The sequence below is a fragment of the Austrofundulus limnaeus genome, unplaced genomic scaffold (genome assembly GCF_001266775.1).
Source record: "Austrofundulus limnaeus strain Quisiro unplaced genomic scaffold, Austrofundulus_limnaeus-1.0 Scaffold38, whole genome shotgun sequence".
Lineage (NCBI taxonomy): Eukaryota > Metazoa > Chordata > Actinopteri > Cyprinodontiformes > Rivulidae > Austrofundulus > Austrofundulus limnaeus.
Genome location: NW_013952440.1, coordinates 1,028,791 through 1,041,744, shown reverse-complemented (window position 1 = coordinate 1,041,744; position 12,954 = coordinate 1,028,791). Strand labels below are relative to the sequence as shown.

The 12,954-nt window shown below is 36.3% G+C and overlaps 1 protein-coding gene across 1 annotated transcript in view; it reads left to right on the top strand.

The window, feature by feature from the left end:
* The first annotated feature begins 1,850 nt into the window (after positions 1-1,850).
* Positions 1,851-12,954, top strand: part of clcn7 (chloride channel 7) — an 18,344-nt gene continuing 7,240 nt past the window's right edge. The window contains exons 1-17 of the mRNA XM_014006919.1: positions 1,851-2,102; positions 4,871-4,936; positions 5,272-5,337; positions 5,453-5,585; positions 5,857-5,966; positions 6,913-6,993; positions 7,081-7,143; positions 7,524-7,607; positions 7,739-7,832; positions 8,490-8,554; positions 8,716-8,832; positions 8,919-8,973; positions 9,501-9,561; positions 11,709-11,850; positions 12,153-12,246; positions 12,325-12,497; positions 12,581-12,632. Of these exons, the coding sequence (XP_013862373.1) occupies positions 1,989-2,102; positions 4,871-4,936; positions 5,272-5,337; positions 5,453-5,585; positions 5,857-5,966; positions 6,913-6,993; positions 7,081-7,143; positions 7,524-7,607; positions 7,739-7,832; positions 8,490-8,554; positions 8,716-8,832; positions 8,919-8,973; positions 9,501-9,561; positions 11,709-11,850; positions 12,153-12,246; positions 12,325-12,497; positions 12,581-12,632 (1,570 nt within the window). The 5' untranslated portion in view covers positions 1,851-1,988. The remainder of the gene's footprint in view (positions 2,103-4,870; positions 4,937-5,271; positions 5,338-5,452; positions 5,586-5,856; positions 5,967-6,912; positions 6,994-7,080; positions 7,144-7,523; positions 7,608-7,738; positions 7,833-8,489; positions 8,555-8,715; positions 8,833-8,918; positions 8,974-9,500; positions 9,562-11,708; positions 11,851-12,152; positions 12,247-12,324; positions 12,498-12,580; positions 12,633-12,954) is intronic.

Below are 12,954 nucleotides of genomic sequence, written 5' to 3'. Positions count from 1 at the left end.
CCATGAAATAAAACTAAACTATAATGAAAAATCCAAAGCTATTATAACCTTGATGCACACTTATTCTTTGAATTGTCAGTGGGAGTGACCATGGCTACTTATTATGGCTACTGAGTCTAACTCTAAATTAAGTAATGTTCATTCAAAATACTTTTGCACTTTTGACAATGCAAGTAGCTGTTACTTAATAAATAAGTTAGATATACAAATTGTTGATAACCAAGTAATGTTAACTGTTTGTAAGTCAGGATAGCAATTGATTTTTGATGTTGACTCAAAACCATTCAGACTTTTTGGGTCTGGACCAGAGAACTCTTTTAATGGACTGTAGAGTCATGCTCAACCACATGATCTTAAACACCTGAGGCATAACACAATGAGGCAGAAGGTCTAATGTCAGCCTGTGTCATATAAACTCACTGTAGTAAGTTATGTGCTTATTGTGCCTATAGGCAAAATTATGTAAAAAACACTTAGTTTAATAAACGTCAGAAAGGCTAAAAGGTTTTCTTAAATGATTGTTCAAATCTAATAACGGTGATGATCAATTATTGTTTTACCAGCTTCACTTTATACCTTTATACTGTAATTACATTACAACACATTAAAGTTGTTTTAAGGGAGCAGAGATCCATTCTAGTCTTGAACTCGTTACAACTAGTAGCATCTTGTCAGTTTGATCAGAACTAAACTCTGTTTCCACAAAATGAGGTCGATCAAAGAGCTATCTGCAGCCGTGAACAACATTTAAAAAAATATCATTTTAAATCTATCACTTCAAGACATTAGGTTTGTTGTAAATGTCAGAAAGTTTCCAAAAATCCAATTTTTTTCTGTACTTTTGTCTAAATTGTCTCCATCACATAATGGACTTCACAATATTTTCTAAATCTCTTAGGTTAGGAAAATTAAATTGCTGAGTGGATGATGTTTTTTTTTCTTGTTTCCTCTTTTAATGGGATTGTTTAGTCACGCAATGCTGTTCATATGTTTATAACAGTCATTTCAAGGAATGTAGATTTGAGTAAATTTTGTGTATACACATTGAATACAGACTAAAATTATGCATCAGTCAGAGTCACAATAATAGACAAATCTGGTCAAACAGTATCAAAGAAACAAACAAGCCTAAACAAGCACACAGATTAAGATTTCAACTATCTTATCTGCATAAAAAAAATCCAGAATCCAAACCTTGAACCACAGTAGAAAAACCCATATTAATCCCATTAGACTGTGTTAAATAATGCTGGGCCCTCAAGGCATTAGGATTATTTATCTTTCTGTAAGGCACAAAATCTCAGCACTCATATTCCAGTTACTGAAGATTAGGACCCGACTCGGGAACATGTGGAAAACAATGGATGGATGGATGGATGGATGGATGGATGGATGGATGGATGGATGGATGGATGGATGGAGTGGGCAGCTATTTACACATCAAACAAGACTGATTCAATTGAACATGGCAAAATATAAATATGTCAGTTAAAATGGAAACCAACAGGAGTGGTGACACAGAGTTATATTGACACTATGTTCTGTTGAAACAACTAAATTGCTTAACTCTGGAGTAAAAGTTAAATGCATTTGTTTTTATCCACAATGTAAATTTTAAGACGTATATTTACACAACACTGGCATTAATTAATTATTTACTAAACCAAATGTAATATATTTATTTTATGCAAACATGTTTTAACTTAGGTCAATCTTATATGTGTCTTTTATATTATTTGGAGTAAGGTTGAGAGACTGATTTTTACACTCTCTCACAGAAAGGACTTATTTTACTACAAATACCAGAATGCAACGCGGCAAACATTTTTTTTTAAACCCGCACGCGAGGCTGACCAATCGTCACGAGTTTCTTGGATGTTTATTGGGGGGAACAGGAGAGTTGTATTTATAGTTAGCTGGTTGTAGCTAAAGTTCATGAAGATTTCTCTCTCGTGTTTTAAAAGCGGTGAGTTTCAGAGGCCGCCATTATGGCGAACATCACCAAAAAAGTGTCGTGGTCCAGCCGAGGCGACGAGTCCGGTGCAGTGTGGGAGGGAACCCCGCTACTGAACGGTTCCGAGCGGCCCTCGGTATCCAGACAGGTACGGCTAACATGCTAACAAGGTAGCTAACTTATGCTAACAGCTGTTTCCTCTGTAGCTGAAAGATAAAAAGTCATGCAAATAAAGCGACTGAGTCATGTTTCTGAATGCTGCACGGGTTATTGATGTGTGCAGTCATTTTAATGYGTTTGCCTCAGACACAGTCATGTTTTTATCGTGTCATGGCTTGTTTTGTTGTGAAAATGACCTCCTTGATGAACAYATTTGCGTTTGGAAACGTTTGTCCTGCCCACTCTTGTTTGAATGATAGGGACTTTAACCTGGTGAGAAAAGAATGACACGCATACACATCAAACCTAAATAAGATTGTACTGTCACATCTTCAACACAGGCTGTAAACCCATGTGGTATAAAAATAATCAGGGAAAAACAACTTCCTTTTTTTCTTAAAATAAAGCTCTCAGAGCTAAAAGGAGGACTACAGGTGGATTTGAATCAGCTGCATGTTTTTGATGTTGTTTTACTTTTGCAGAAGTAATAGAGCTAACAGAAGTTCATACTGCACCCACACCAGAACAGGGATGTTTCTTTGTTTGTTTAGGCATCAGAAAAGCAACACACAAAAGTTATTAATGCAAATTCTAAACTGTCCTACTTTTATATTGCAGTCTTAAGTTTTTATTTGTGTTCGGAATAATTTTCCATACTTGTGTTAGTTTCCTGCACTGTTCAGTTGCATTACATTTTACTTGATACTAGTACCTGTTTGTTATGATCAGCCTGGACAAAGACACATGTTTGTGACTGTCTGTAGCTGTCTGGAGGAAGGAGGTTATTTCAGATAGGCAGATTCAGCACGGTGGATTTGGACGAGGAAATAACAGCCGAGGAGGTAAAGTTGGAGCTCCAGTCTGGTCAYCCTCTCTTTGTGTCTGTTGCTCCTATCAAGTCGTCGCTTCAACAGCAGGATTTTGCTTCTTTTGAGCCTTTTAGACAAAAATATTGGTGATATCCTACCTCTGTGATTTGGCCTCACAACCTCATTTTACTTTTATTTGATGTAATAGATCTAATTTTGATTTAACTAATCGGGCTTTGTTGATTTAACAAATGTAGTTTGAGGTAAAACTAGCTTGTTTCATCTTCATCTCAGCTGCTTTTCTCTGAAAATGATCTGGCCTGATTTGGGACCAGCGGCCCAGTGTCAGCTGACTCATTCAGAGAGCTCTGAAGGCACATGTCTGATGTTTTCCACTGTGAAGCAAGCAAATAATACAATTTAATCTGGGGCACGTGTTTGTTAATGTGCACAAATGTGACCTCTCAGTGTTTTCATATTTTAAACACAGAAGATGATGTGGAAGAAAACAGACACTGAACTTGTAAAGATCCTCCTGTTCAAAGTGTTTTAGAAAAACCTACAAGGAGTTCAAACAGACAAAGACTCCAGTAAATACCAGTTTAATCATCTATTTCTGTAAGAAGATTGGTCAGATCTTTTGAAGTGGGGTAATGTTGAAAGGTTATACACAAACGACATCTTAYCTGATGTAGATAGCTCTTCAAATGGCTTCAGTTTGGAGAAAACTGGAGTTAAATTCTGAATGGATTGACGAGCTAGTGGCTGGTTTGAGCAGAACCACTCCAGTTTCCAAAATGTCATAATTTATCWGAAGGCTATTTTATAATATTTTACATTACTGTCCATTTTGCATTTAACATTATTAAGATGTAATTCAGTTATTTGCAAGTGCAAATAGCAGTATTAGCAAGCTGTAGCAATTCCAGCAGAAATATTACAGAACGTGCCAGAACAACCAATAATTTGAAACTGAAAGCTAAAGTCACGTGAAAATATGCTCTGAATTATTTTTGTGGTTGGAGTTCCTTTAAGATGGCAGCAGTTCACTTTCATGTCCCTATCTCAGTTAAACTATGAGCTTGTCAGAATTAAGTTCTCTGCAAACTAAGGCTGTTAAAACAGCTCTCTACAACAGGTAAAATAGTTATTGTTCTTCACTTCAAAAAGTCTGAAATTTACCTGTTAAAGTTGGTATGTAACTTACAATTTATCACCCAAAAGAATAAGCAATAAAAGTATCAGGCAAGTATCGCTATCAGTCTTTCCATTGATTTCTAATCTTTTTTTTTTTAGCAACTAGACAACATTTGACCCACACTCTGTGTGGGACAAGTGTCCAAGTCTTGATAGGATGTCTCATTCCTTTCCATCCATCACAATAAASCATTAGACGCAGCTCAGTTTTCAGGGAATGTGACTTCAAGCATGTGATTTGCTTCAATGTWATGTTTACTGTCTCTGTGAATGCAGCCTTTTATTGTAGCTGTGTTTTAGTTGTGTAGAAATAAATGYGAGTCTGTCACTGGCTTGTTTTAGTTAATGCATTAATCACAAATGCAAGCATTTCCTCCACCACCTAATCTGTGTTAATAATAGTTAAAAGAAAAATCCTGTTTTCAAGAATCCACAAGAATAAAGACTTTCACATCCAACGTTCTGGAGGAAATGCTTTTTTTTTTCTCACCACAGTCGCTCTATGTGTCTCATTACTTATGCATCACTTTGAAAGTCAAAGTCATTCAAAGCTTTCCTCATTTTCTTAGTGGCTTTTGAGATTTTGGGGAAAAAAAATCTGTTTATGATGATGTTTTAWATTCTTATGCTGCACTTCCAGCTGCTTTGTGTTGAATATTTCAGTATAATTCCAGCTTCTCTGCTTGTGGTGGTGGTGTGGTTCACCAGGTGATGAAATGTTGATCTGTCTTTCATTTATTTTCCCCTGCAGGATCCTACAAATTGGAGACCCAAAGAGATCCCTCACAATGAGAAGTTGCTTTCACTTAAATACGAGGTAAAATGAATCACATCACTGTGAAAAATAGAAAAAATAGTTTTAAGTTGTTCAGTGTTAAAGTTCCTTCAAATAGTTTGAAGTATTTTTTTAATGTCGGATTTTAACAGACTTTTTTGTCTGTTTTGTTTTTGCTTCTTTTTCTTGTGTTTGTGTAAAAACAAAACAYTCAGTTAACTTCAAGTCTGCTTCCTTCAGTAAAAACTGCTGATTCTAGCCGAATAGAGCAGCTCATTTATGATACATTCATTGACCAAATAGACAAATACAGAATTTTTGATCGTTAGTTGAGAACTGTCTGTGACTGAACTTGTWTTGTGGGCTTGTTGTTTTAGAGTCTGGACTATGACAACATTGAAAATCAGCTGTTTCTGGAAGAGGAGAGGAGGATGAGTTTCATGGTGAGTTTAGCAGGAAGTGTTTTAATGTAGGTTTTCYGTCTTTCATCCTGCTCTCTTCTCCTCCATTCCCCTGTTCGTTCTTCTTCCTGCGTCACTCATCGGTTCGTACCGTCAGGGTTTCCGCTGTCTTGAGATCAGTCGTTGGGTGGTCTGTGGAATAATTGGCATTGTGACTGGACTCATCGCCTGTCTTATAGACATCGCCGTGGAAGAGCTGGCTGGCTTAAAATACAAAGTCATCAGAGACAGTATCCTTAAAATGTGTTCATTTTTTACAGACTTTGTTGTAACCAGGTGTTTACGTTGTATATAATCCTTGGGTTAAAAAATAGTTAAACTACTTGGTATTATCTTTGTTATTTGTTATTTAAATACTTGTTTATTTCTAGATTAAGATAATTTTGCAGGTGTATGTATAATTTTGCTCTTCTTTCTCCTAGTTGAATAATTTTAAATGCTACTTTGGCAGACTTCAGTGTTCAGACAACTGGACCGGTCCTTGACTCCGGTACTTTTCAGACATTATTCAGTTTACAGAAGCTGGTGGTCTGTCCATCTCTCTCATCCTCTGGGCCGTCCTTAACTGTGCGTTTGTCATGTTGGGAGCCATCATGGTCGCATGTTTTGAGGTAAAGCAGAAAAGGATCAGGCAGCTTGTTCATTTGCATGGTCATCAGTTTACTTGGCACAAAAAGTAAGGACTTTTTTTTTCTCTTTCTTTTCTTTATTTAACCAGGTAAAACCCCATTGAGATCCAGATCTCATTTGCAAGAGGGACCTGGGCAGACATCTGCAACACACAAGAACCTGGTTACACAAAAATTAAAACAAATGAAATATACACAAGTTAAAACAAATTACAAAACAGTAATTAAGAGGCACAGGAATTTGTGTTTGGTAGAATATCTTTTTTGTAACAATGCTTCTTGGCAATAAATCTTAAACCGTTGGAAAGCCTGTTAAATTCCCTTTTAAATGGTGCCACATTTGTAAGGAACATGCATTTATGGGATGAGCAGTAGAGCTGAGTATGTGGGTTGTGCAAATGAAAAATTTGCCAAATCTTCTTTGCCAAACAGCTTATTTTGCTGTTGACATTTGTTTTGAGCTTCTGGTGCCTCCAGGTGCTGCCTGGTATAAGAGTTATTGCCAAGAAGCATTGTTGCAAATATTCTACTACACATACATTTCCTTACTTTTTGTGCTTTTATTTATTTATCTATTTATTTATTTATTCCTTTCCCATCTATATAATTGCATTCCTGAARTKTAAAAGTAGATTTTGAGGAAATATGCAGTTGAAGCTCWTTGACTAGTTGGCTTATGTGGCACACTGACCAGTGAAAGTGAAAATCTCAKTTGGGAACCAAATATCCTCTTTGTGTTGTGAATGTTGAAATTGTGTAAAAACACATGTCTTTATTCTTGAATTTATTTTTTTTAGTTTAGTTTCAGTTTCAAGCTTGTCTTTAACACTGATCTAGGTTATAAACAAAAGTTCAGAATTATTAGTTTAAATCTGTTTTCTTCTGCTCATACTTACTGCTGATATATCCCTCCTACTGTCTCTTCCAGCCCATAGCAGGAGGAAGTGGGATTCCTCAGATAAAATGTTACCTAAATGGAGTCAAGATTCCCAGGGTTGTACGACTCAAGGTACGAGCACATAACTCACAAACTTAAATATATTGTTTTTAAAGCAGGGAAACRTTCTTGTTTTAATCTAACATTTGCCCTCCACAGACTCTGGTGGTGAAAGTGTTTGGTGTCATTTGTTCTGTGGTTGGCGGACTCGCTGTAGGGAAGGTAAACATTTCTGAAGTATTTTAAAACCTAATTTAAGATGGCTGCCACAGCAAATCAACATTAACCAACACAAATGCAACTCCGTTTTAGTAGTACAGGTACTCCGCTAAAATAAGATGTGGTAAAAAGCTGGGAGTAATTCACAACCTGAGATCATCTTGTGTTGGGAAACGTTAAAGTTTTAGCTGTTTGTGRTACAGCGAGATGTAATGTTTGTCTAAAACTCTTACTGGGTTGGTGGGTGATACTGTATGTATTCCTCCAAGGAATGCAAGGACACAATGCTTGTACTGTCTGTTTTTATTTATTTATTTATTATTTAAAAAAAAGAAAATAATCCTTTAACATATTCTGTTCTCTTACCTACCCACAATGTTTAGGAAGGTCCCATGATTCACTCCGGTGCTGTTGTCGCTGCAGGCGTTTCCCAGGGGAGGAGCACCTCTTTGAAAAAAGATTTTAAGGTTAGTGCGTTACAAGTTTCTGTCATTTTTGTCAGGTTGTTTTAATCCTAAATAGTACTGTTAAAATTGATTTGTTTTCTTAAAGTTTAAAGAGTTTCAGAGATTTCTAATCAGTGTGTGTGTTTTTGTAGATATTTGAATACTTTCGCAGAGACACAGAAAAAAGAGACTTTGTCTCTGCTGGAGCTGCTGCTGGAGTTTCTGCTGCTTTTGGAGCACCTGTTGGTAAAACAACAACAACCAAGTCACTGCACCGCTGCAGAACATTAAACATGCTTTGTTCATAATCRGCTTTTGCTCCTTTGTTCAGCTGCTATAAAGCCAGCATTACAATATTATGACTGCAGGGCCAAATAAAGAGCAAAGAACTAACAAAACATACAGAGACGTTTCTGTCTCTGCTCATTTGATGGTGTTAAAACAATATAGCGGATGTGTTTGCTCCTTTTGTAATAGAAAGGAGTTTTTTCCAGCCTCCAAATTGAATATTTGTTCAAAGCCTTTGATTCTGCCCCTAGTTGATCTCTGAGTGGGCCAGACCACCGGGAAATGTCCCGGTTCTCTTAAAGGTGGGGCAAGTAAAGCCTGGCAGCCTGCCTGGGTAATAATACACTGAGGGAAACCCTGGACATTTGAAAATAGAATAAAAATACTTTGCAAATCTTTTCTCTTGTCTGCAGCTATCCTCATGTGAAAAGAGTATTTACATTTTGTTAAAACTAATGAATGCCTGGCTTATTCACACAATAAAAAGAAAGCTGCGGGCTAATATCAGCTAGTTTTAGCTTAATGTTAATTCACTGTATGCATAATAAGTAGGGCTTATGATTTGTTTAGTTACAGTTACAGCTGTGAATTTTAGTTTTTATTTTTGTTCAACAGGGGGTGTTTTATTCTCWCTTGAAGAAGGAGCTTCTTTCTGGAATCAGATGTTGACATGGAGGATTGTAAGTCATGTGCCTGAAAGTGTCACCACTCTGAACAGATCAAACCAGTAGCTATCTGTAAAAAAAATGGAAATGTTTAGCACTATTTGTACCTCTCCTATCCCTTTCCTCTTTATTTGACTCTTGACTCTTTTTTATTTTTATTTTTTTGTGATCTGCAGTTCTTCGCCTCCATGATCTCCACCTTCACTCTGAACTTCTTCCTCAGTATTTATCACAAGAAACCAGGAGAGCTTTCCAATCCAGGTCTCATCAACTTTGGACGCTTCGAGAGCGAAGTGAGAAACTACCTTTATWTATTTTTCACTTAGATTTTCCCTCTTCTTGTCTTTAATTGTAAAACAGATCTGTTTTCTCCCTTCAGACTATGGCATATAACCTCTATGAGATTCCCTTGTTCATTGCCATGGGAGCTCTAGGTAAGTATAGTTTGATATAAGTTTGTTATTATAAAACTAGAGCATGGTTTTATTAAAAATGACTAAACTTAAAGTTAAATGAACTGCATTAACAATGTTTTTAGACGATCTCTGAACACAAGAAGCTTCTGTTTTAGTCATTTTTCTCAAGTCTGTTTACAAKTTTGCAACATGGCTCCACATGGGAAATTAATGCAAGACTACATTTTAGAAATTRGACAGAAAACAGTGCACACTGTGAAAATCTGTGTCACCATGGTCAGTTGTACTCAAGAATGATTCACAGCTAAAAACTGCAGCAGCCTTTTTTATTTAATTACCTTATTTAAAGGTGAGTCATTGCCTGAGCACATTCATGTGAGAACAAGGTCGGGTTACTAGCAAGAGTGTGACCACGATTAATTCAAAGACATATTCTGCACAGTAAAGCACAGAGGTGGAAGTGTGATGAAGGGCCAAAGCAAGAATTATACATTGTATATATGTATGTATTTATAACCCCCCACACACTTTTTTTGCTGTTTTAGGTGGTATGTTGGGAGCTTTATTCAACATACTCAACTACTGGCTGACCATCTTCAGGATCAGGTACGGTTAGAAAGAAACCCACTGCCAAACATTTGAACAGATATTCATTCAACACCCGAAACTGCCAAAACAACATGTTGCTTTTCACAGAAAAAAAAGGTGTGGATTCAAGATGAGGAAGTTTTCAATGGAAGCCTTTAAGAGTTTCTCAAAATATCCTCATCATGTGATTGAAGCAAGTAAAACTAGTCACATTGTAGGAACAGGTATGATTAGTTTGACAGTGTAATCTTTAAGGAAAGTCCCGCTCGAACGCTTCTCAGCATGAAGCTGGAGGTTATTTGTGTTAAATGACTAGTTAATAGTTATAGTTAATTAGACTTAATTTTAAATCCTTGTTTTCACTATCCATGGGATAATAGTTTGTAATCATTTGCAGGATCTGTCTGGACACCAACTCTGTTGCATTTCATCAGCTAACCACAAAATTTAATTCCAATTTGACTGATTATAGAAATGACTTTGAAAGTTATTTATGTGTTTCTTTTTATATTCAACATTTTAAGAAATGAAGTCTGGTTGAAGCCTTTTTGAAGTTTGTTTGTGAACAATTACATTTTTGTGTTATATAGTGAATAATAGAATAACAGTTGTGAAGCAATCCAGTCCATATGTGAGCTATGCTTGCTTTAGTAACAAAAGCTGAAAGACAAAACCATAATAACATCTAGATGGACATGGAAAAATAGGGAAAATACATTATTAAGTGTGAAATATTTATGCTTATTTTAGTAACTATGTGCCATTGTTGTAAAATACATTTACAAAAATAATCATAGTGGGACAGAAATATCCTCATTTAGTCCAAAAATGGATTTTATTAACCTTATAACTGTATCTAGTCTTAGGTTGTTATACTACTACTAAGACTTTGTGTAATGAGAGGTAAAGTTACTTTTAAACCTTGTGAGTAACATTTTTGAAGCGTGTTTGATCTATCTTAAAAAAGACAGTGTAATTTAATAAGGTTTTTTATGAGCAGTTTATTTATATGCTGGTCAGACCTGTTTTTAAAAATACTACCTCCTCTCTACCACCATCACTGTCTGTAAGGAAGTTTTTTTAATGTCAGTCACTGCTTTGTTTTCCTCTCAGCTGGTTTTCAGCACTTGGACTTTTCTTTTTGTTGAGGGTAATTCCACACCGATTTRTAAAATGTTCTTTTATGTCACCGTCAGTTTTATTTATAGGACATATTACAAACAACAAAAGCTGCACTGCTAATGAGCTGTATGTATAGCGATGATTTTACAAAAAAGAATAGTAGTGTATCTTAAAATACAAAAAGTGACACACTTAATTAATAAACAAAGTATCAAAAAGGTTTCATAAAACAGTAAAATCACAATGAATAAAATCAACTGGTTGTGCTCTGCGAGTCTTGAGCACATCATTTTCACAAAATCACAAAAAACAAAAATAAAAYAAATCAAGATCAAACAGTCTGAGAGCATCTGGTTGTTTGACATCAGTGTTTTTGATAAATGTAATGACTATAAGATCCTGAAAATAAGACTTACGAAAACAATAAGTCCTAAAAACTAACATCTTAAAATMTGTTTTGTAACAGACAAGAAGATATTGGTGTCTGATATCATTGGTATCACCTTCATGCTATGAAAATGTCTTTGTGGTTTAGTAAAAGTATGATTAACCTTTTGATAATAGTTGAAAAATAAAAAAAAGGCTTTAACCTGCCAAAGACTCGTAACTGAAGAAGCTTGTTTTGACAGGTCACCCAGCTATGAGCATTAATCACTTTTCTGTTTAGTTTCTGCCTTTTATAAATTATTTCTGCTTTGTTTTCAATAAAATTAAGAAAATATGACGACATCTGTGGCCTGGTGGTATTCAAACAATACAATAAAGGCTTACAATACAATCAGTAATTTGTATTTTTTTGGGCACAAAAATCTGTAAAGCAGTAAAGGCAACACGTGTAATTAAAACAGAATAGGACTCAGGATGGAGCCTTGAGGAACTCCACATGTAAGTAAGGAATATTGATCTGTAGACAGGAACTTTGGTACATCAAAAACCCAATGTGTTCATTAAATGTCCTCACAAAGTTCAAGCTGAGTGTTTGGTCACATACTGAGTTTGAACTCGTGGACCTGAAAACCCTTCACTTTTTATGTTTCTTGTAGATATGTGCACAGGCCATGCTTGCAAGTGATGGAGGCCATGTTGGTCGCTGCAGTCACAGCTGCAGTGTCTTTCATCATGATTTACTTCTCTAATGACTGTCAGCCTTTGGGCCCAGACAACGCCGAGGAGTATCCACTGCAGGTAGACACAGACTCACTCAGCAGGTCTGTCTGCTGCCTGTTAGTTTGGTGCGTCCATGAAAGCTTAAAATATGCCAAAAATCAGATGTTCAAAAGGTTTAAAAATGAATGGGTTTGGAAAGTGAGCTCAAAATAGATTATTCTCCTCATGTCGTGATTTTATTTATTTGGTTTGAATTTTCCACTTGTCACTAACCCAACCACTGTGTGCTACTCATTCACAAAGGTACAAGAATTAAAAGTACATCACAGACCCATAAATTAAAGAAAGTGTTTGTGACTTTTTAAATTTCCCTTTTTAAGTTGTTTTGTGCAGATGGAGAGTACAACTCCATGGCAACAGCCTTCTTCAACACTCCTGAGAGAAGCGTGCGAAGTCTCTTTCACAACCCACCAGGTAAACCTGCAGGAGGACCAGCTGGCTTTAGCCTGAACGTATCGCTCCATCACATTTTGTGTTGTTTGTGCGTTAAAGGCACCTACAACCCTCTGACGCTGGGTTTGTTCACGCTGACCTACTTCTTCCTGGCTTGTTGGACTTACGGTCTGTCTGTGTCCGCCGGGGTTTTCATCCCGTCTCTTCTCATCGGAGCCGCCTGGGGGAGGCTGTGTGGAATCCTGCTCGCCTCTATAGCTTCAACTAACTCGGTTTGTGACACCTCACAGGTTTAATTTACCTCTAAACGGAATTCATCATTAACTCCTTATGGGTTTGTTCTTTTATTTTTTAGATCTGGGCTGACCCTGGGAAATACGCCTTGATTGGAGCTGCAGCTCAGTTAGGTGAGTTTCTGTTTATTGTCTGCCTTTTTTTAATAGATTTAAAGAGATCCATGATTAGTTGTAACGTTAGTCTTTATTTGATAAACATATATTTTAACTGTAAAATAAAGACTGTAAAAATACTGTAGGATGTTTAGTAAATTTTTAAAATATATTTTAACACGGACGGAGCCATTTTACTTACCCACAAAGTATTCAGGGTAAATGATGATGAATAGGTTCTCGGTGTGAGCGAACTATATCCACCCTGAAGGTTAATCTTGGACAATATCTGATGATCGACTCTTTTAAATGAAACCAGAGAGCGTTGACAGAGAGGAGA